At 40.6% G+C, this 23,995-nt stretch overlaps 1 protein-coding gene across 1 annotated transcript; it reads right to left on the bottom strand.

Moving 5' to 3' along the window:
* Positions 1-1,794: 1,794 nt before the first annotated feature.
* LOC144596187 (galectin-8-like) lies at positions 1,795-22,542 on the bottom strand. The gene is made up of 5 exons (XM_078404372.1): positions 22,225-22,542; positions 17,618-17,706; positions 14,714-14,921; positions 12,428-12,559; positions 1,795-1,846 (listed from the first exon to the last, which is right to left on the bottom strand). The coding sequence occupies exons 1-4, from the start codon at positions 22,249-22,251 to the stop codon at positions 12,440-12,442; spliced, it is 444 nt and encodes a 147-aa protein (XP_078260498.1). The 5' UTR covers positions 22,252-22,542; the 3' UTR covers positions 1,795-1,846; positions 12,428-12,439.
* Between the last annotated feature and the right edge of the window lie 1,453 nt (positions 22,543-23,995).

Here is a 23,995-nt window from a genome sequence, read left to right on the forward strand (position 1 = left end):
CTGATGCAAAGAGTATAAGCTCATTGTTCAGCCAAAATTGTTCTATAATCATTAGTTAGGAAACATACAGCACTACCCTTGACATTATTTTGTGCTTGTTTGTATCCACACAAGCAATCAAATGACCCTATATTTTGGCACCTTGCAACCTGCTCAGCAACAAATTAATCAACTTGTAACTGTAATATTTTAGAATCTAGCGCTTAACCTATAATTTTTTTGGTCCATTATTTTTCGTTACTTCAACATGCTTGGAACAGTGCCATGTGTTAGGGCACTATTTTTTCAATTTGCAACTTTTATAAAAACTTTTATGCATTTAATTGTGGTGGTTTAAAGCAGTTGGAATGCATTTAGGTCCTACAGATGTAACCAAACAATCCTACCCCCTACTTTCAGTCTGAAGAATGGTCCCGACCCAAAACGTCAGCCATCCTTTTTCTCCAGAGATGCTGTCTGATCCGCTGAGTTACTCCAGCACTTTGTGTCAATCCAAGGTTAACTTTCAGTTTACAAACAGAAGATATTTTAACAATTATACTTCAGCAACCTTAACATTGACTGAACTGTTTTGCACTGCACACAATATGGAGTAGCCACGTGGAAACATTTCTAAAATTAACACAATGTTCTGTCGGTCGGGACGATGTCATTGTTTGTACTTCATACATTTGTTCCCAAATTATCTAGGTATATTTGCATAACCTTCTACTCGATTTTTCTGCACGTGAATTTGTCTAATTTCCCTCGTTTCTAACAGACACTATTTCATGGTCCCTACTTCTTTTAAGTCCTGGTCATGGGATATAATAGAAGGGTCAGAGTGACAAACATTTGGTCCTCCATAAGGTCTGGTCACGGTTAACAATTAGACATCTGGTAGGTATATTTCACTGGTATCACTTTTCTAAATTCTGTTTTTCCATCCAATACAATTAGCCACAAAGAAAAGTAACCACTGGAACACTTAATAAGCAGATGTCAATGATAGTGTCCCATGGTTAATGATGGAAGAAGTCCATCAATTATATTAGCTGAGTTAGAACCATTTAATTGCGAACTACAGTATGTTTCAAATTATCTAGCCAATTCATCATTTAATATATGAGTTCTTCCTTGATCTTTGGAACTTTCACTTTAACCATAAATCTCATGTAAGAGACTTTTTGAAACGCAAGATACAAAGAGGGTCAGTCACATTACCTCAGAGAATTCCAGTAAGCCTATTAGAGATGACCTGCCTTTCATGAACCCACTTTGGCTGAGATTTATTACCTCTATTCTTGCCAGATGCCTTGAATTGCTTTCTTTGTAACAAACAACTATTTCTCTCATTACAGATGCTGATCTCACAAACCAATATCACGTGTTTTTTTTATAACTCATTCTGCTAACTTATTAAAATATCAGTCCTTTTTCAGTTATTTTTGTTTTGGAAATTAAAGTTTGAAAATAATCTATCTCATTTACCCTCTTTTTAAATGTCAACCTGTTTCCTCTTTAAATTTGGAACCATTCCTTCATTCATACCTAAATTTTGATTTAAAGAAATAAAATGTAAATAAAGAATGTAGTCAAATTATTCAAGGTATATTTTAATAGACCAGCAGAAACCCACAGAAAGTGTAGATATAACACGTAACTCTACAAACTCAACACAGCCCCCTTTTATTTCTGTTTTAAATTAACCAATATCTGCCTTGTGATAAATACATCCAAAGTCAAACAAACCAACGTATTTCCCCCAAAATAAAAATAATGAAATGTTGAAATGAGCTAATTTTTACTCTTGACATGTAATTCAATTTTGCTTTGTACGTTTCATTCCATTGTTCCATTGGCTAGCCTAGAATGATTGGGGGTGGGGGGTAGGGAAGAAATAAACATAAAATTAATAGCAATACATTAGATTTCAAAAATAAGCTAAGGACATTATAATAAACTGAGTATTAATATAATGGTTAATGATACTGCCAGGGATTGGAAATAAATGCAAAATGTAATGCCTGTAATGAAGCATATTAGATTAATGGTTATGCATTAAATTTGAAATTAATTGAACGTGTAACATTAATAATAGGATAATAAATTGGAGATACATATGGTTTAATGATTGTGATAAATGGATAGACATGCATGAAATTAATAGCACTGTAAATAATTAGTATGTGTGCCATTCCTAATCACAATGTGATAATTGGGTGTAAATAAATGAAAATAATAGTTAGTGTGCTTAATCGAATATACTTGGTAAGAGATGAGTGGTTTTAGGTCTGTAGAAGGGTCTCGACCCGAAACCTCACCCATTCCTTCTCTCCAGTATGTTGAGTTGCTCCAGCGTTTTGTGTCTATCTAGTGGTTTTAGAATAATGGATATAATTCAGAATGGTGATGAATTGGGTGTAAATGTGGGGATTAAATAGCAAAGTAATACATTGAGTAACAGAACATAAGATAACTGGTGGAGCAATAGCATTGATAAATTTGGAGAACTGTAGTGGAATGTATTTGTGATGCAGATATTAGATGGTACAATAAATTAGGAACATGTAGGTTATTGGCAGTGTATTAAATTGAGTAACAAAGCAGTCCCAGCAATTCTGGATGGCAGAATTTGCCAATCTCATCCCAACAAGGCAAGAACATTTGGTGAGTCACTTATGTGCTGGTCTATCTAAAGTCTTGCTGGTCATCTCGTGGCTTTACACTATCAGTATTATTTAAATTAACTGAGCCAAGAATTTTTAATGGGTCAGCATCCACCAATTTGGCAAGCTTAGATGTCTGGCAATACTTACATCACATTGGAAGTGCACCAGGTTACAGGATTTAATGGACATTTCAAAAATTCAAATCTTACCGTTACTATCAAAGTTGGATGTAAAAGGCAAGGAATCTTGGTGATGGAATAAACTGGAATTATATGCAACATTTAATTGCAATATTGATACTTAATTATAACTGAACTGTTAATTGCAGTACAGCAAATTAATATAAAATAAATGCACCATTTAATTCCAGTGTAATCAATTACAAATTAATTTATTACAAAATTGTCTATAATTGCACTATCATAAATTGGAGATAAATACACCGGCTAATGACAATACAATAAATAATTGATAATGCAAACGATTAAATGAAGTGGATAACATAAAAAACAGGAGCAGAAGTAGGTAATTCAGCCCTTGAACCCGCTCTATCATTCAACAAGGCCAGCTCTGTCTTGGGTTGCCCCCTCGACTCAGTGCAGGTGGTGGGAGAGAGCAGGATGATGGCAAAGCTAACATCGCTGCTGGACAACGACTCCCACCCCATGCAAGACACTGTCACTGCACTGAGTAGCTCCTTCAGTGACAGACTCCTTCACCCCAAGTGCATGAAGGAGAGATATAGGAGGTCCTTCCTTCCCGCTGCTGAGACTGCACAACCAGCACTGCTCCCAGCAGATGAGTCAACAACAGCTAAGAACACACAGAAAACTGATGACTAATGTAGGAGCCATTTACGCTTAATTTAGTTACTGTCAATTATGGCAATGTCTAATATTTCTAGTTTCTGTCCTTTTTGCATGCTTGTGGATGTGATTTGATACGTAATGGGGAGTGTTCACATGGGAGGAGGCTAGCGTAGTGACAGAGATTGTGTGTTAGTTTAGTCTCGGAGGATGGAGAGAATAGTTTTTTAACCACACTCGCGTCAGCCATACTCACAAGAGGCACATGGTAACGACTACACAACTTTTACTGTATTGTTTGAAGAAGAAACAGTTGATAAGAACGAAAAGTTATGAATTACTGTTTTGATTGTGCTATTTTATTAAAGACCAATTAATCAAGAAACAGCATTTGGAAGATTCGTTTTTGTTATCTCAGAGTGCGGTGTGTGCGTAAGCCTTACCTCCATTCCATCCCCGAGCAGTAATGGCTATCGAAGTTAGACTTTGAGAAGGTATAGAAACTGCCATTACATTAGAGTAAAAAACTTTTATCTGAATGGAATTTGAGCAAAAAAACTATTCTAACAGAAGAATCTAAGAAAGACTTGTTCTACAAGCAAAATCCAATTCGACAGTGGAATTGAAGAAGCTGAATCTCTGCCAGAAATTGTAGCTGAAAACAAAGGAACAAAGGATCTGCCGGTCGAAGGCAAATTGACACGGTCTACACCTGGATCATTAGAAGATTGAAGACTTCAATGACCGGGTACCGTGAGTAGACGACTGTTTAGTCGTAATTTTAAGTTAAGAAGTCTAAAAACTTAAAAGCCTGTGGGGAAATGTCTGCAGAAGTACTATTTGATACATTTTTAAAGATTTTTTAGAGATACAGCGCGGAAACAGGCCCTTCGGCCCACCGAGTCCGCGCCGCACAGCGATCCCCGCACATTAACTCTATCCTACACACACTAGGGACAATTTTTACATTTGCCCAGTCAATTAACCTACATACCTGTATGTCTTTGGAGTATGGGAGGAAACCGAAAATCTCGGAGAAAACCCGCGCAGGTCACGGGGAGAACGTACAAACTCCGTACAGACGGCGCCCGTAGTCAGGATCGATCCTGAGTCTCCGGCGCTGCAGTCGCTGTAAGGCAGCAACACTACCGCTGCGCCACCTTGTTTATGCTACAATGAGATAAGAAAACCAAACTCGCAGAGCACTACCTTGAAAATTAACGATATCGTGAACTTCTACAAGATAAGGTGCTCAGCTAGCAATTGTTTACCATACGTATTGACCGAAGACTCTCAGCGTTGGAATTAATGATGTGTTTTGAAAAAATACTCATTCTGTTTTGAATTCTTCTGGTGTTTCTTAGCACCAATTCATCATGCATCTTCCATCAGGTAAGTATGAAGAACCGCCACAGGAGGGAGATGTGGAGCAAAAATCAACAAGATATGAGAAAAGAAACATTAAACTTTCGGAAAAAGGAGAGGCAGTCTATCTCGAAAGATGCCAGAAGGATAGAGACAGGTTGTGGAAGCAGGTCCTCAAATTAATTGAATATCAGAAGGAACTAATGGAATCAGATGGGAATGCGAACATTGTACAATCTAATCTGGATCAACTACTTAACCTTTGCCATTAAGCTGGAGAAAAACACTCAATACTGTGTTTACAACTACCAAAGGAGCAACTCGAATGGCACACTCAGTGGTTCCAAGAGAGGGTGGAATTTTTGGATGGTTTCATGGCTGACGCGGAGAAGTGGTTATCTGAAACCATAGTTCAAACATTGCACTCTATAGAAGGTGCGATGCAACAAGGTGTTGAAGTGGAAGAAGAAATTACACCTCAGGATAGTGTCTCAAACGTTTCAACGCGAAGATCCAGACGTAAATCTGGTTCTGTAGCCTGTTCAACTACGAGGGTCTCTGCTCAAATGGAAGCTGAAGCTGAGATGGCTGCTCTCTCGCTAGAAGCTGCCGCCTTAGAGAAAAAATATGAGATTGAGGAACAAGAAGCTAAGCTGAAGAGAGAGAAAGAACGGTTGGAAATAGCCACGAAGCTGGCAGCTGCTGGGGCAAGGAGGGATATACTGGAAGGCCAAAGATCAAAATGCGGCTCGAGAGTATCTCAGAAGAGTTCCTTAATCCAAGAAGGAGCAACCAAGCTGGAAACAACAGCTAAAGTCAACCCACAGCCAGAGCCAGTCTGGTCTGGTGACGCCAAACTGGCACTGAGTAAGTGGATGGCCGACATAACTTCACCAAAGCAACCGGGTGCTAGACCGAAGCAACCGAAGTCGAGGGGGGAGGTAAAGGGACAGGTGTTGCATCTCCTGCGGTTGCAGGGAAAAGTGACCGGGGATGGGGCGGTTTGGGTAAATATCTGATGTGTTTACACAAGAGACTATGCCCGTCTCTCATCCAAATATACCTAAGCAAGAAGACTTGGAAAAATGGCCTTACTTGAAGGATGTCAAGATACCTAAAATAAATTCTGATATCGACCTACTTATCGGACGGAATGAATGCTTTGAAGGCATTAGTACCTAGAAAGGTTGTTACCAGTCAAGGAGATGGACCGTTTGCTGTGAGAACCATACTCGGATGGGTTATCTATGGCTCCTTGAGAAGGAACAACAAAGGCAGGAAAAGGAATAACTATACTGCTGCTGCCGTCAATCGAATATCTATTGTAAATATAGAGGAGTTGTTGACCAAGCAATATAATCACGACTCCAATGTAAGAACCAGCAAAGAATCTGAAGAAATGTCCAGAGAAGAAGTAAAATTCTTGGAAATTATGAATCACTCAGTAAAGATGATAGGACACTGTTACCTAGACTTACCTTTTAAACAAGAAAGTGTTAGTCTGCCGAATAACTGTTGCATTGCAGAACAATGCATTCAAAATCTGAAACGCAAGTTTGGCAAGAATACAAAATTTCATGATGAATATACATCTTTCCTCACAGAGATGCCGAAAGGGTGCCAGAAGACCAGCTGAATCAAAGTGATGGAGAGCTTTGGTATATCCCACACCAGGGGGTGTATCACTCAAAGAAAGGAACATTAAGAGTAGTCTTCGACTGTACTGTGGTTTTCAAGGGTAAATCACTTAACTGTCAACTGCTGCAGGGTCCAGACATAAGAAACTCACTCATCGGAGTTCTCATCAGATTCAAGAGCCGGTAGCTTTGATGGCGGATATCAAGGCAATGTTTCATCAGGTCAAGGTATCGGAAAAGCATGTCGACTACTTGCGATTCCTATGGTGGCCGGATGGTGATGCACAACAAGATCTCATTGAATACCGGATGAAAGTACATCTCTTTGGAGCAGTGTCATCACCAAGTTGTGCAAACCTCACATTGAGGAAAACCACTGAGGACAATAAAGCTCACTTTCCAGGAGAAGTGACAACCACAGGAAGGAGCAATTTCTATGTGGACAATTGTTTAAAATCCATGTTTACGGAACAAGAAGCAATTCAAATGGTAAAACATTTGACTTCCCTCTGCAACAAGGGAGGATTCATGCTATCGAAATGGATTAGCAACAGCCGTGCTGTATTAGAAACCATTCCACTAGATAACAGAGCCAAATAGACCCGGGAGTTGGATTTGGATAAAGACAATCTGCCCATGGAGAGAGCACTGGGATTGCACTGGTGCGTTGAAACAGATGTGTTCAGGTTCAGAATTTCGATTCAGGATCGACCATGTACAAGACGGGACATCCTGTCCGTGATTGGTTCTGTTTACGATCCTTTGGGATTTCTTGCACCATTTACACTACCAGCCAAGTACATTTTGCAGGATCTCTGTAAGAAGAAACTTGGATGGGATGAGAGTATAATGCAAATCTTCTCTCAGCGAAGGACAGAGTGGTTAGAAGATCTCAACAAGATCTCGGAGTTCAGAGTAGACCGGTGTATGAAGCCTACAAACTTTGGTTGAATCAAATTTGCACAGCTGCATCACTTTTCTGACGCAAGTGAAAGTGGTTACGGTACTGTTTCATATCTGAGACTGGAAAATGATAACAATGAAGCTCATGCTGCATTCTTAATGGGAAAGGCCAGAGTGGCACCATTCAAGCAAATGACGATTCCCAGAATGGAGCTAGCAGCCGCAGTCTTAGCTGTCAGAATTGACATAATGTTGCAAAAGGAACTGCAGCTTAAGCTGGAGGAATCTACCTTCTGGACTGATAGCATGACAGTGCATAAGTACATCAACAATGAAAACAAACGTTTCCTAACATTTGTCGCAAACAGGATCTCTTTTGTAAGGGATGCTACTAATGTATCACAGTGGAAGTATATTAATACCAAGGAAAATCCTGCGGATGAAGCTTCTAGAGGATTAACAGCAGACCGCTTCTTAAGCAGTAAGAGATGGATCAATGGGCCAGAGTTTCTGTAAACCAGACCGAGAATGGTCAAAGTTTAACCTAGAAACTGAAATCTCTGCTAATGATCCGGAGATCGACATCTTAGTGAACGCCATTATTAAGGGCCCATTGGATTCCACAAACTATTTAATTACCCATTTCTCATCATGGAATAAGTTGAAGACTGTGGTGGCTTGGTTTCTTAATTAAAAACAATGCTTTTGCAGTGGACTCGTAAGAGAAACGAAACTCGGGCTGCTGTGAGTAGCTTTGAAACGGATTCTGGCAAGCTGAAAGAAAAGGTTGACAGGGAGATGCAAGTTTTTAAGGCATCATACCGGGGACAGTGTTTATGTCCGGATGATCTTTTTAAGGCGGAAAATGCAGTTATCTCTTTCTGTCAAAGACAAGAATATAAGGAAGAGCTATCATCATTACAAGCTGGTGAACATGGTGTTAAAAGAAGTAGTCATTTATACAGGCTTCATCCGATACTGGATAAAGGTCTTCTGAGAGTAGGTGGTCGCCTAAATAAACTAGCGATGCCTGAAGAAGCTAAGCATCCTATTATTCTCTTGAAGGACTTTCATATTTCAACATTGCTGTTACGACATATTCATGAACAGATCGGACATGGAGGAAGAAATCACATGTCGAAACTTCATTAAAAATATTGGATTGTCAAAGGTGATATCGTCTTGGTGGTTGATTCTACTGCACCACGAGGTTCTTGGTTGATGGGTAGGATACTGGAGATCATGCCAGATGTTAAAGATTTTGTGCGTACTGTACGATTTCAGACTAAGGACAACATCTTGGTAAGACCAATAACCAAGGTATGTCTGCTTCTAGAAGGTGAAGATTGAAGAATCGCTAAAGAAGTTTGAATGCCAACATATAATGCATATTACTTTTGCTTTTGATAAATATTAAGCTTTTATAGTGTAGCGGCCCCTGGTGGTGGGCCACACACAGTACATAACCTGAGGCTCGTGAGAGGCTCGTGAGAGGTCATGAGGAATCCAAGAGCAGAAGATAAGAGAGTGGGGAAGGAGGGTGCGACACACGGAATAAAGTGGTGTTGGATAACTCAGTGTGCTGCCTCATTCTTGGACGGACAGCTCCGTGTCCGCCACAATAGCTCCTTTTGGTATCTATTGGTAATTGCTTTGTTATAAACGCAGAACAATTAGGGGCCGGTGTGTAGGAGCCATTTACGTTTAATTTTTTTGGTTACTGTCATTGTATTATGGGTATGTTTAATATTTCTAGTTTCTGTCTTTTTTGCATGCTTGTGGATGTGATTTGATACGTAATGGGGAGAGTCCACATGGGAGGAGGCTAGCGAGAGATTGTGGGTCAGTTTAATCTCGGAGGATGGAGAGAATAGTTTTTTACCACTCGCATCAGCCATACTCACAAGGGGCACACGGTAACGACGACACGATTTTTACTGTATTGTTTGAAATAGAAACAGTTGATAAGAACGAAAAGTTATGAATTACTCTTTTGATTGTGCTACTTTAATAAAGACCAATTAATCAAGAAACAGCGTTTGGAAGATTCATTTTTGTTATCTCAGAGTGCAGTGTGTGCGGAAGCTATACCTCCATTCCATCCCCGAGCAGTAGTGGCTATCGAAGTTGGACTTTGAGAAGGTATAGAAACTGCCATTACATTATTTATGTATCTTTTATTTATAATGATCTCTTGCTCTCTTGCTATCCACTTTGCTGCTGTAACACTGCAAATTTCCCCAGTGTGGGACGAATAAAGGAATATATTATTATTATTAACAAGATAATTGCGGATCTTCTACCTTCGCTCTATTTTTCTGAACCATCTCTATGTATCCCTTGATCCACAGTCATGAAGTTGCACAGCTTGGAAACAGGCCCTTTTCAGTCCACCTTGTCTATGTCAACTAACATAGAAATTGTCTGCATTTGGGCAATAGCCCTCTAATATTTCTATAATTCCTCTAATAACCAGGAATTTATCAATCCCAATTTTGAATGGAATCAATGACAATGTTTCCAGTCTTCCAGGTTGGTGAATTCCAAAGACTAAGGCTTGAGGTCACCTCTCATAGAATCATGAAGTCATACATGGAATTAGGCCCTTTGGCCATGCTGATCAAGATGCCCATCTAAGCTAGTCCCATTTGCCTGCCCAATGTGTCTTTTCCTACTGGAGTGGATAGGCTAACATTTTTCTACTCCTTCTGCCATGATGCTGCCAATCACGTCCGTTTCTTGAAGCCCCTTTGCATCACAATACTACTCTCACCTCCACTTAATTTGGTGCCATTGGAGAGCTTGGAAATTATATATTCAAATTGTAGATATAGATTGAATTGTTGAGGCCCAAGCACCAATGCCTGTGGCACCCCATTAATAACAGCTTTTCATCCTGAGAACAGTAGAATTTGTTCTATTCATACGCCTTGTTTACTACATGTTAACCAATTCTTCATGCATACTCGTGGAATATTACCAATTCCACGAGATTTAACCTTGATCACCAATCTCCTGTTTGTGCCTTTCTTGAAAGCCTTCTAAAAATCCAAATGTACCATATCCACTGATCCCCCCTCATCTGGCGCAGCGGTTGAGTTGCTGCCTGACATTATAAATTATTCCCAGTGTGTAGGATAGTATTAGTGCACAGGGATTGCTGGTCGGCGCGGACACGTTTGGCCGAAGGACATGTTTCCGCGCTGTATCTCTAAAGTAGATTTAAACCTACTCTACTGCATGCATCCCCATAATTCCACAAAGACTGTCCAAACATATTATTCATTTCTAAGTGTTGATATCATATTCTTTATTATAGATTCCAATATTTTCACAACGAGCAATCTAAGGTTAAGTGGTCAGTACTTTCCTGTTTTATCTCTCCCTGCTTTCTTAATTAATGGGGTCATATTTGCTATCTTGCAATCTGCAGGAACCAATGCACAATCCGATGAATGTTGGAAGATGATAACCAGAGTATGTATTATCTCCATAACAGCTCTTTCAAAGTTGTGGGATGTATATTATTTAGTCTTTGAGACTTATCAATTTTTGGGCTCATTAGCTTTTAATCAGATTTCAGACTCATTAACCTACGATGACCCTCTGTTCGATATACATAGTTGATTGCATTATATTAAGGAGTGAAGTTAAAGTTAAATTGTAATATATTAAGTATCATAGCACCATTTCCTCTATTTCCTAGTGAAAAAAGTAAAAATGTTGACAAAAGGACCAGTTTGGTTAAGCTTTATGCTTGTGAATCTAGTGCATTCTATGAATCTATTGACTTTAAAATTTAACAACAGTATTCTTCCCCATGAAATCCCAAGTGTTTCCAGCTGGGAGCAGCCTTTCACCATTTCTACACTAGCATTCAAGACAGAAATCAAGCCAGAGGTAATGAACCTCTAATGATGCCAACTTTGCCTTTCATAAATGTCTTAATATGAACTTTGCACTGGATATATGAAGTATGGGTATCCAGCATGGAGTGCATTTCTTTCTTTCTCAACTAAATATTTGAAAACTTTCTTACAAGAACATAGTTTTACCCAAACTTCCAAAAATGAGAAATAAGTTATTTTAACTTAATGATATAAATGAGTGATTTTAAATCTGTTATCCTTTGTATATTAGAGTGAGCCCAAGTGATATTGCCCAGTTTTCATTATTGGGATATTTAAATTTGGAAACATAGAAACATGGAAAATAGGTGCAGGAGGAGGCCATTTGGCCCTTCGAGCCAGCACCACCATTCATTGTAATGATGGCTGATCATCCACAATCAGTAACCTGTGCCTGCCTTCTCCCTATATCCCTTGATTCCGCTAGCCCCTAAAGCTCTATCTAACTCTCTTTTAATTTCATCCAGTGAATTGGCCTCCACTGCATTCTGTAGCAGAGAATTCCACAAATTCACAACTCTCTAGGTGAAAAGTTTTTTTTCACCTGTTTTAAATGGCCTCCCCTTTATTCTTAGACTGTGGCCCCTGATTCTGGACTCCCCCACGATTGGGAACATTTTTCCTGCATCTAGCTTGTCCAGTCCTTTCATAATTTTATACGTCTCTATAAGATCCCCTCTCATCATTCTAAACTCCAGTCAATATAAGCCCAATCTTTACTCATATGACAGTCCCGCCATCCCAGGGATTAACCTCGTGAACCTACGCTGCACTGCCTCAATTGCAAGGATGTCCTTCTTCAAATTAGGAGACCAAACCTGGGCACAATACTCCAGATGTGGTCTCACCAGGGCCCTATCCTCTTGTTATGAAGGCCAACATGCCACTTTTTCATGTGTTTTAACCATTCCTTCAAGGATAATTTGAAAAGTTACAAAACTTAGGCATATCTTTTACCTAGTGCTTATTGCTAAATGCCAACTAGCACCAACAATTAACATTTCTGAAATATAACAAAGACTCAAAAAAATATCGTTTACAGAAAATAACCCAATCATTTCATCAGGTTATGGTCACATAGCATGCAATGGTTATACTGTATACATCATATAATTTTACTATTTTCATTTAGTACGTAGGGACTTTAACATATTTACCTTATCTCAAATTCAAAGTTTGAGAACATCAATACTTTCTACTTGTATATCTCCAAACACTATTACAGTGTCAGGCCTCCAATCTTCTAACCGATGTGGGTAGTCCAGGATATGTCTACCATTCACAGACACCTAAGAGTGTTCAAAATATACCTTAGTTCTCAAAAGCAAACCAGTAAATTATCGTGTAAAATTGGACCAATTTGAAAGAAATTCTATGCACAAATAGGACAGTAATATATTTTTTGCCAGATTTGATAACGAGCGATTATTTCTGAATCAAAAATTCTCATTTGTTAAATGGCATGTGCTCTTCCATGCTTGATTCACCTTTAGCAGGATAATGACTGTTTGACTGGCCATGAACCTAATGGTGCTTTTGGAGAAACCTATCACCTCTGTTGCTTACTCGCATGAAAACGAAAAAAAATTATTAACAACAGCTTTATACCAAACTCTTTCCTTCCACTGTACTTATTCATCCTGGAGACATAAAAACTCAACAAATGTAGCTACAATTGAAAATAATTTGGACCAAGTTCCACAGAAATACCACAGAGTTGTCACTCTCAATCATGAGAATTATAAGTTGGAACCAGTAAGATTGTAAAGTTGGTCTAATTGCAACTCCTGGAATAAAACACAGAATGCTTTCTCAGCTTCTTGTTTTACCACTGCAATTAAGATAAATTACCCAGTGAAATATTTGATGGAACTAAATAAATTTAAAATGAAGAGCAGGGGAATTCTCAAAGGTATCCTGCTCATTATTTATTGCTCACTCAACATTATTTAAAGAACAGGTCATCATCATATCTGTGCTTCAAGGAACCTTAAACTGGCATTTCCTACATTGCAACAGTGACTGGATAACATATCCATGTTATCTGAGGATGCTGCCTGATCTGCGGAGTTACTCCAGCACTTTGTATCTCTTTTAGTGACTATAATCATTGGTCCAAAAATGCTCACCAATTCCACCCAAAACTTCATCCTCAACATTGATGGTCTCCCAGTATCCACCTCACCTCACATCCGGAATCTTGGAATCATCCTTGATCAAACCCTCTCCTTCGAGAAACACATCAAACACATCACAAAGACAGCCTTCTTCCACCTCAAAAACATTGCCCGTCTCCGTCCATCCCTCTCCTCCACAGCTGCAGAAACCCTCATCCACGCCTTCATCACCTCCCGTCTGGACTACTGCAACAGCCTCCTCTATGGCGCACCCTCAAAAATCATCAATAAACTTCAATACATTCAAAACTCCACTGCCCGTCTACTCACACACACCTCGATCCGTGACCATATCACCCCCGTCCTTTATAAACTCCACTGGCTCCCCATCCCCCAGAGAATCCAGTACAAAATCCTCCTCATAACCTACAAAGCCCTCCATAACCTGGCCCCATCCTACCTGACCGACCTCCTCCACAGGCACACTCCCACCTGCACCCTCCGCTCTGCCGCTGCCAATCTCCTATCCCCCCACATCCGGACTAAACTCAGATCCTGGGGGGACAGGGCTTTCTCCATCGCTGCTCCCACCCTATGGAACTCACTACCCCAAACCGTTAGAGACTCCCCCACACTCACCACATTCAAAACATCGCTGAAGTCTCACCTGTTCAGTACTGCCTTCAACCACTGAAGGTCACCTCACCTACTGTCTCCTTTCTCTATTCATTTATTTATTTACTTATTTATCTATTTATTAATTTCCCTATGTTCTCAAAATCTCTGTAAAGCGTCTTTGAGTATATGAAAAGCGCTATATAAATAAAATGTATTATTATTATTATTATAAAAGTACTTTCTACTTTTTAAAGTAACTTCTGGCTGCAGCTGGATGATAGAGATTTGGGTTGCTTGGCTTCTGAAGTGGAGAAGATGTAGGAAGAGCAGTTTCCAAATAGCTACACTCCAGTGGAGGTGAGGTACAATATTGGGGCGTGAAAGATTGAAAGAAAGGTTGGAGCAAATGATTCTGTGACCATTGTTTAGTATTGTGGTTTCATGCCATATTGTATTTACAATGCAGAAGGTACTTCATAAAGGCAAGTTTTTATTTTCTTCCTTTCTCCTAACCAGCTACTTTATAAAGATTTATATTCAGATCAGAAAGACACCTGGTTTTGCCATGAGTAAAATCCCTAAAGCTCCATAACTAAAGTACAAGCTACATTTATAAATACCATCTTTGGAGTAATAGTCACAGTTCAAGCAAGTATTAAAAATGACCAAACAAGTGACATATTATTTATTGGACTGTTAAGATGATACCTGGAAAGAGTTGCTCCACACCATAAATACCAGCTTAAATGGTGAGCCTCTGGAAGCAATCTTTTCATACTTCTCACCCTGAAATCCCCAGCCATCAGGTCCCCGAGAATTAAAGATAATTTTTTCAAGTTCCTCTTTAAAGCGGGGATTGAAATGGAATAAAATATCAGCATCAGGGTGGTCGCCCCTCTGAAAATTAACATCGAATCTAAAGAAAAGATATCCTTCATAAGTGGCAGTAATGTTACTGATTATAGACAAACAAACATTTTGAACAGCAATTGCATTTAAACCTTAAATGACTTAAAATTACTACAAACATACTGCATCTGATACCTGTTTGGTTAGTACTTTTTGTTACATGATATCAAGCTTCAACAGTTCACTTTCTTTGCTCATTAACTTACCGTACTCTATTTCCTGAAAATTAGTTAGGAATAAAAAGAACACTGTTAAATATTGATATTGGCTTATTATTGTCATGGGTACCAAGGAACAGTGAAAAGCTTTTGTTTGCTTGCTATTCAATTAAAACAGATCATACTATACATAAGTGCAATCAAGCCATGTGCAAGTATAACAGACAATGAAAAGAGAAAAATGCTAGAGTGCAGGAGATAGTTTAGAGCTTTGCAGTATTACAGTTCAAGAGGAAAGCTCCAATGTCTGCTGTGAGGTAGGTTGGAAGATCAGGGCTACATCCTAGCTTATGGGAGGGCCGTTCAGTAGTCTGGGAACAAGGGGAAAAAGTTGTACAGACTCAGGAATATGGCTTGGCCAAAGTATTTGAATTTTTTGAGGCCTTTAAAGACAATTTTATGATATCTTAAATTTCAGGCACCATTGACAAGAAAACTGAAGTCAGGAAAAGTGAAAGAAAAGGGAGTTGAAATATGGACCCAAATTTTATGGGCTAAATGGCATACGAGTGGCATACCATGCGCATTTGCCCCTCCATTACCTGAATTTATCTGGAGTGGATCTTTCAGTAGAACGCTGGGGCATCAGCAAAGCTAGGACAAACCTGAATAGCAAGACTCTGCACAGCACAACACCTTTCTGTCAAAGACTCTATTTATATGATGTAATTTAAACAGTTATTGAAATGCCTTAACAACCAGTTAAACATTCAAATTAATTATATATACTATTAAAAGTTTTACTTGCTCTATAAACAATTAAAAAATCAAAGGAAAAGGTTCAAATTAATTTGAAAAAATGTGATTGAATTACCTAAAATGTAATTCTATCTCTATTAGCCATTCATCACCAATGAAATGAATAGACACTAAATCCATACCAGATCTAATTTGTGCATTTATAATAAGCAGATTTCCCTGAAGTGCCAGCAAACTGCGGGAAGCTAGCATTCCACCTCATGAGTATAGTTAACAAATTGCTAGCCAGGAAACTTCAAGAAGTTGGGGACTTCCACATCCTCGTGGACATCCAAGACTCCAGACTTGGGGAATTGCCAGCATTTGTACACTGGACTGCAGGATTTTCCCAGGAAGATCTGGGTCACAGATGATAAAATTGTCACTGTTCACTATTGTTACTCTCTGAAAATAACAGTGGTCCATGGAATCTGCAAGTTAGTTCAAGATGGAAATCCAGAAACTGCTGTTAGTGCTCTATGCTCTGACAAATAGTGTGCTTATTTAAAACCTCCAATGGCAACATATTCAGAAATCAATGAGTCTTTGAAAATTTACGGTATTTATCTATCTATCTGCTGCAACAATCCCTGAAATATGGTACATTTTAAAATAAGGCCGAAGCTGAACAATGCCTGTGGTCCCAAAATATAATGGAAAAAAGATGGGTCTCAACCCGAAACGTCACCCATTCCTTCTCTCCCTGGACGCTGCCTGACCCGCTGAGTTACTCCAGCATTTTGTGTCTACCTCTGTGTCCCAAAATGTAATGTTATATTCATAGATTCTTATTTTCTCAGATAAATATTTCAAAATTCACCAAATTTTTAAATATTGTAGCTATTTGAAAAATTAAATTTCATCTTCTGCTCTAATCACATGTGAACGTTCTAATAATTATTTAAAAGTGATGGTGACAATAAGTTCTCAGGTCTTGAATATACAAGTCAACATAACACGGTTCCCATGTAGTGATGAGCCCGGAAAGGTAATTGCCATTGGAACAGGAAAGAAATGGAAAGCAACAGGTCTGGAAGGAGGAAGAAAAGAAACAGCATTGGCAAGTGCACAAATAATGTACATTTTAGAAATTAACTAGTGTATGGATATTTGAACTTGGTATTGGAGTTACAGGGTGGACAGGATGTAGAAACAAACCGAGGACATAATATATTTATTTTGCACAATATTTTCACCATAGCTGAAATTCAAATTATTAAAATATTATGTTTTCAAATTATTCTTTCTCTCCCATTCTAATTTAGTAAACTTAGCAGGCTTCTAATGCAGCTCAGAAAAAAATGTAATGTATCTTGGTTCAGTTAGTATTATTTTTCCTTCTGAATCACAAAGTTGCAGTTCAAGTATCGTCCTGGAGGCTTGAGCACAATGAAAACCTAGGCATCCTTAGGTGGACATAAAAAAACATTCACAAATTGTCTGCTCCCATTCAAATGTGCTCCATTGGCTATAACGAATTTTGGTCATCCCAGATAGTTAAAAATCTTCTACAACTTCTAGCAGCCTTCAATGTCAGCAATTTATCAACAAAAGTTCTACATTTTATCTAAGCAACTAATAATTTTGTCCTAATTTATCTGGAATATATTCTAGCTACAAAATAATTTGGACAAGTCATTCATATTATTAACACGATCAAGAAGAAATATGCAAATATCATATGTATATAGTATTTTCACTTTGCACTAATAAAATATAATACAAATAAAGATAATGGTCAAGTTACCTAAGAGGATCATCAGTCAACTTTCCTTTAATAACAACTATTGACTCTTCACTTAATTCTTCATCAAATTTTGCAGTACAAGGAATAACCTGAAATATAAGAAAGCAGCAGATAAACAGAGTAAAACACAAATTATTTTAACATCTTAAAAAGAGGCAATAAAAAGCATTGAGGAAGCATAACGCTGGAATTCGATGCAGTTTGAATTGTGTGGCGATTAAACCAGCAGATTATGAGCAGACTGGTTTGCTCCTAATTTGTACTGGACCAAGTGGACCCGTTGGACCCAAACCTCTCCTGCATTGGTGCATCACCTTCTCCTCCCCCCCCTCCCCTCACCCCCCTCCACCCCCTTTCCCTCCCCTCCCCCCTTCCCCTCCCCTCCCCCCCCACTCCATCCCCCTCAACTCCCCTTATCCTCCCTCCTCCCCACTCCCTCCCTCCCTCCCAGGAGATAGATTTAAACTTTAAAATGCGAATAACTTTAAGAATGTAACACCGATTTCAATTAAACTTCTTCCTTTGGCACCAAAGGGACAACGGTGAGTAAGGTGGGCCTACAATTATCGCGCTATCGTGTACCGTTTTGGCTTTAGTTCAGGAACAAACAAACAAACAAGAGTTTTAGTATATAGATAATTATTTCATATTGATAAATTCTGAAAATAATCTATTGTTTCAAAATTTCTTCATTCCATACATAAATTTGAATAATAGCGATTTCATATTAAAATTAGCGGGACATCTGACTAAGATTATCTACCTGTTATTCGTTTTCAATCACTTCAGAATCATTCTAAAAATAGCGCTGAAGTTATGTTACAACATATTCTGCTGGGAAAGATACAATGGCATTTGTGAACAATTAAACACGTTTGGGCCTTTTGGTAGCTTGAGGCTGTTGAGATGTTCAGTAAGTTCATAGCTGTGCTAAATTCATCCACTCAAGCTTTTCCCATTGTTCCTTTTATATCTCTAGATCTATCAACCTCATATTTCCAGGGAACTGCTGGTGTGGCATTTATTTGCATTTGCAAATTAGTCCAAATTCCTAGAAATTATTCTTAACTTCACTCCTTAAAGTCTGTGTGATGTTTTTTTTAAACTAAGCCTCCAAGACCTAGACCAACAGAAGGTTTATTTAAACATACCCCATTACCTTGAAAAACCATACTTTTGTATGATATATAATGGCTAAAGTACTCTCTGAGCTTTGGAAACGTTATCACCAGTTAAATCATCTCCCGAGAAAGGCAATGTACGAATTGAATTGTCTCACTTGTATAAGAATGGTCATTTGGCACTGTTCATGATGCCCTTTAGAATAACTTGTTAGATCATCTTTTCCTCTTCCTAAACTTGTATTCTCCATAAATTGTTCAACAATGACTTGAAGAGAAAGCTCAAGGCAAGAGAGCTGGCAAGGAATTAGATTCTAGCTACCAAGGCAGGTCTACTAAATAAAACATCTATGGTTGCTAGAAAGATTAGATACGGTTTGACTAATAAAATGACTTCACATTTGATTGAATGTTTTGTTAACTCTGATTTATGAACCATAACATAAAATAGAATTATGATTTTTTGTTCCTTTATGGTTTCCTTGTTTTGAATAATTATTTGTTTTGAAGTTGCAGCTGCACTGCATGAAGACTTCACTTCCACTCTACAGTTAAATTCTTGAAGTAATGTCAATTCCAAGACAGTCACGACAGCACAGTGGTGCAGCTGGTAACGCTTCAATTTCAGTGCCACTGATCTGGGTTGAGTCCTGTGTTGTCTCCAGTGTTGTCTCCATGGAGTTTTCATGTCTCCCTGTAACCGTGTGGGTTTCCTTGGAATCCTGGTTTCCTCTCACATCCTGTAAATATGCAGGTGGCTGGTTTAACTGGCCACCAACAGTAAGCTGAAGGGCCTGATTTTGTGCTGTACTATGACTCTGAAATTTCCCTTAAGTATGTTGACATGTGGTTAAATCTGCTTGGGGAGATTAATGGGGATGTGGGGAAAATAAACTGGGTTAGGGTAGGGTCAGTGTAAAAATGGGTAGTTAATAGTTGGCACATTAACTTGGTAGGCTGAAGGCTAGTTTCCATGCAGTATCTATGCCTATTGAGGACATCACCTTCATTAGCGATTCTTGCTCACTTTTTATCGGAGTAAAACAAGGTACCAAATTAACCTCTTGACCAAAGCCAGAAAGAACAGATCAAACAATTATAAAGGGAAACGCTATGCACAAAAGGAGTCCAATCAAGCAACTTAGCTGTACAATTTCCTTTTAATCATCGTTTTAGAAAGTGAATGCATGAATACTTTGTCACGTGACAAGTCACAGTAACATTTTTTGTTTACATAAAATTGTTTGACCACTGAAACAGTGCCGACAACGTTCCAGATCACAATTCTCTGCCTAAAGATATTCCATTCATCTTGGTTCTGGCTCTATTGCTGATCATTTTAGGGTCAGGTGGTTGTCTCTGCAGTCAACAGAAACTGGCTCTCCTGGTCCATTCCATCATCATCATATCATCATATATATACAGCCGGAAACAGGCCTTTTCGGCCCTCCAAGTCCGTGCCGCCCAGTGATCCCCGTACATTAACACTATCCTACACCCACTAGGGACAATTTTTACATTTTACATTTACCCAGCCAATTAACCTACATACCTGTACGTCTTTGGAGTGTGGGAGGAAACCGAAGATCTCGGAGAAAACCCACGCAGGTCACGGGGAGAACGTACAAACTCCTTACAGTGCAGCACCCGTAGTCAGGATCGAACCTGAGTCTCCGGCGCTGCATTCGCTGTAAAGCAGCAACTCTACCGCTGCGCTACCGTGCCGCCCATGACTGTGGCTGCTTATTTTGGCTCCTTTATGGATGAGAGCTTGTTGTGCGAGATCTCCCAACAAATGCTGACTCCGTTTTCAAAGCAGCTCGCTCAACATGAAATGTTCTGATAACCTGTAAACCTTTGACGAAGGTTTCCAATTATCTTTTAATAAGAGTGCATAAATGGGCTTTAAGAAGGAATTGAACCCAACCAAACACAATATCCCATTTGCTGAGGAAAGGTGACTAAATCTCACATTGATGCTTGGAAACAAAACTAGACGAGTTGCAGGTTAGTTTCCACATTATGGCTTTTATATGTTTGTCTGTACATGATATCTATATACTAAAACTCTCATTTGTTTGTTTGTTTGTTCCTGAACTACAGCCAAAACGGTACACGATAGCGCGACAATTTTAGGCCCACCTTACTCACCGTCATCCCTTTGGTGCTAATGGAAGGCGTTTCATTGAAATCGTTGTTATATTTTAAAAGTTATTCACGTTTTAAAGTTTAAATCTATCTCCTAGGGAGGGAGGGGGTGGAGGGAGGATAAGGGGGGTTGAGGGGGATGGAGTGGGGGAGGGAGGGGAAGGAGGGGGAAGGGAGAGGAGGAGGGATGGCAGGAGGTGAGAGGGAGTGGAGGGGGAAGGAGGGATGGGAGGGAAGAGGGGGTGGTGAGGGGAGGGTGCTGCACCAATGGAGGAGAGGTTTGGGCCCAACGGGTCCACTTGGTCTAGTTGTGCATAAAATTAAATATCCCATGAACTGGCTCTTTAGCACATCATGTCTGTGGTGACCATGCCAATCTAACTAAACCCAACCTCTTGCACTTTAGTCTGTATCCTCCCGTTCCCTGCATATCCATGTGCCTCTCTAAATGCCTCTTAAATACCACTGCCTTGTATCTGCCTCCCCTGCCAGGACGTTCCATGTACTTTGTGTAAAAAAACCTAACCGCGCCTCTCCTTTCAACTGTGACCCTCTCATCTTAAAACTATGCCCTCTGATTTTCGACATTTCCACCCTGGGAAAAAAGGTTCTGAATGTCCACCCTATCTATCTCTCTCATAATTTTATATACATCTATCAGGTCATCCCTTCACCTCTGACGCTCCTGTTAAAACAATTCAAGTTTGTCCAACCTCTCCTTATAGCTCATACCCTCTAATTCAGAAAACTGAGAAATTGGAAAAATGTAACGATCAAGGAAATGGCGGCGAATAAAATCCAGAAACTTCTAGCAGAAAATAACATGAAATAAAGAAAATTGATATGGACACAGGTTATATGTAGAAAATGCAGGACTAAATATTGTAGATATGGAAAATCTATCAGGCACACACGGCAGGCCAGGCGGCATCTATGGAGAGAGAACATGATTAATATTTCATATTTTGGGCTCCCCAAATCCGATTTGAACCAAGCACTCCATTCCTCCCTCCACCACGACCTGCTAAGTGTTGCCGGCATCTCCTGTTCTCATCTCCAGCATCTGCATGATATACAGAAAGGTAGAGTCCATACAAATCTCACAGTTAAATATTAATACTTTATGTTGTAACTTCAAATTTAAATTTTAAGATGTAATTTTTAATTTTTTATAGTTTATAAACAGTATACTTGAACTTAGTAATAAGGTTAACAGGTGCATTGAGAATAGAATAAGATAAAAGGCACATCTGGTATTTCGTACAGCGAAATAATTGAAGGTGTTTGTTATGTACACACATGGGTTTATAGTCACAAGGTTATAAAATGTCGACGCACCGGCCGGCGGAGCTTGAGGATGTTCATCTTGCGGGAAGGCGGATCGGATGCAGATGTGGCGATTAACGGGCGTCAACAGCTGGAATAACGGGCGTCAACAGCTGGAATAACGGGCGTCAACGGCTGGAATAACGGGCGTCAACGGCTGGAATAACGGGCGTCAACAGCTGAAATAATGGGCGTCAACAACTGGAATAATGGGCGTCAACGGCTGGAATAACGGGCGTCAACAGCCGGATGGTGGCGGTTAACAGGCGTCAACAGCTGGAGGGTGGCGGTTAACGGTCGTCAACAGCTGGAATAACGGGCGTCAACAGCTGAGGGAAGGTGGGTTGGGCGAGAGCGAGCGTCGACAGTTGGGAGGAGGGGGCATCAACTGCCGCCCGGGAGCGAGCGTTGACAGTTGGGCCGCCCGGGAGCGAGCGTTGACAGTTGGTCGGGCCGGGAGCGAGCGTTGACAGTTGGTCGGGCCGGGGGCGAGCATCGACTACTGGACCAGGCGTCGACAGGTGTGAGGGGGGGGGGCGTGAACGAGCGAGCGTCGACAGCTGACGCCGGGCGGGGGCGAACGTCGACAGTTGGGGATCGGAGACGAGCGAGCGTCCACAGCTGGCGCCGTGAATGAGTGAGGGTCAACAGCTGGACGGCCGAGCGTCGACAGTTGGGGAGGCGGGCGGTTAACGGGCGTTGAACAATTGAGTTAGTGGGAGGGTGGGCCAGAAGGGTCGTCAGCAGTTCCACCGTGTGGTTAACGGGCGGACACAGCTGTGGTGGCGTGGGCGGTTAATGGGCGTCGGCAATTGAGCGCCCGGCGGGCGTGTCAACAGCTGGGGGCCGTGAGCGAACGAGCGTCGACAGTTGGGGAGGCGGGAGGTCAACGGGCTGGGGAGGCGGGAGGTTAATGGGCTGGGGAGGGAGAGGTTAATGGCGTGGAGAGCTCGGGGGGTTAACGGGCAGGGGAGAAGGGAGGTTAATGGCGTGGAGAGCTCGGGAGGCGGGAGATTAACGGGCTGGAGAGTTGGTGAGGCGGGAGGTTAACGAGCTGGGGAGGATGGGGTTAACGGGCTGGTGCGGCGGGAGGGGAGGTTAACGGGCGTCGGGCAGTTGGCGCCGGCGGGAGCGAGCACCTTGCGGCTGCCCGCCCGCGCGCGCGTGCGTGGGGAGGCGGGGCCCCGCGCGCTGCCTCTTGCCACCAATGGGCGGCCGTTGAGCGCGTGTCCGCGCGCGGGACGTCAGCCCTTCCCGCCTTCAAACCAACCGTCACACCTCTCCTGCCTTAACAAATGTACCTCTCCTGCCTTAACAAATGTACCCCCCCTCCAATAATTAAGTAAAATATACGAGCAAATAAAATATTCATTTTATTTTTTGTTGCCAATTCCTGATTGAAGCAACCACGTTTTTTTTTGTTCTGAGAGGGAAACATCATTCCTTGGGCATTTTAATTCCAAATTCAAGTTCACATTTGGGCGCAAACTTTCGGGCGATTAGAAGCAGACTCTTCCAGAGCAAACAGTTGAATTGCCAACTTAGTATGTGTAGTAAAGAACTGCACTGAAGGGTCTCGACCCAAAACCGTTACCCACTAGAGATGCTTCTGGAGAAAAGGAATAGGTAACGTTTCAGGTCGAGTACCCTTCTTCAGACTGAGAGCCGAATAGACTGAAGAAGGGTTTCGACCCAAAACGTCACCTATTCCTTTTCTCCAGAGATGCTGCCTGACCCACTGACTTACTCCAGCTTTTTGTGTCTATCTTCGGTGTAAGCCAGC

Source organism: Rhinoraja longicauda, chromosome 8 (genome assembly GCF_053455715.1).
Source record: "Rhinoraja longicauda isolate Sanriku21f chromosome 8, sRhiLon1.1, whole genome shotgun sequence".
Lineage (NCBI taxonomy): Eukaryota > Metazoa > Chordata > Chondrichthyes > Rajiformes > Arhynchobatidae > Rhinoraja > Rhinoraja longicauda.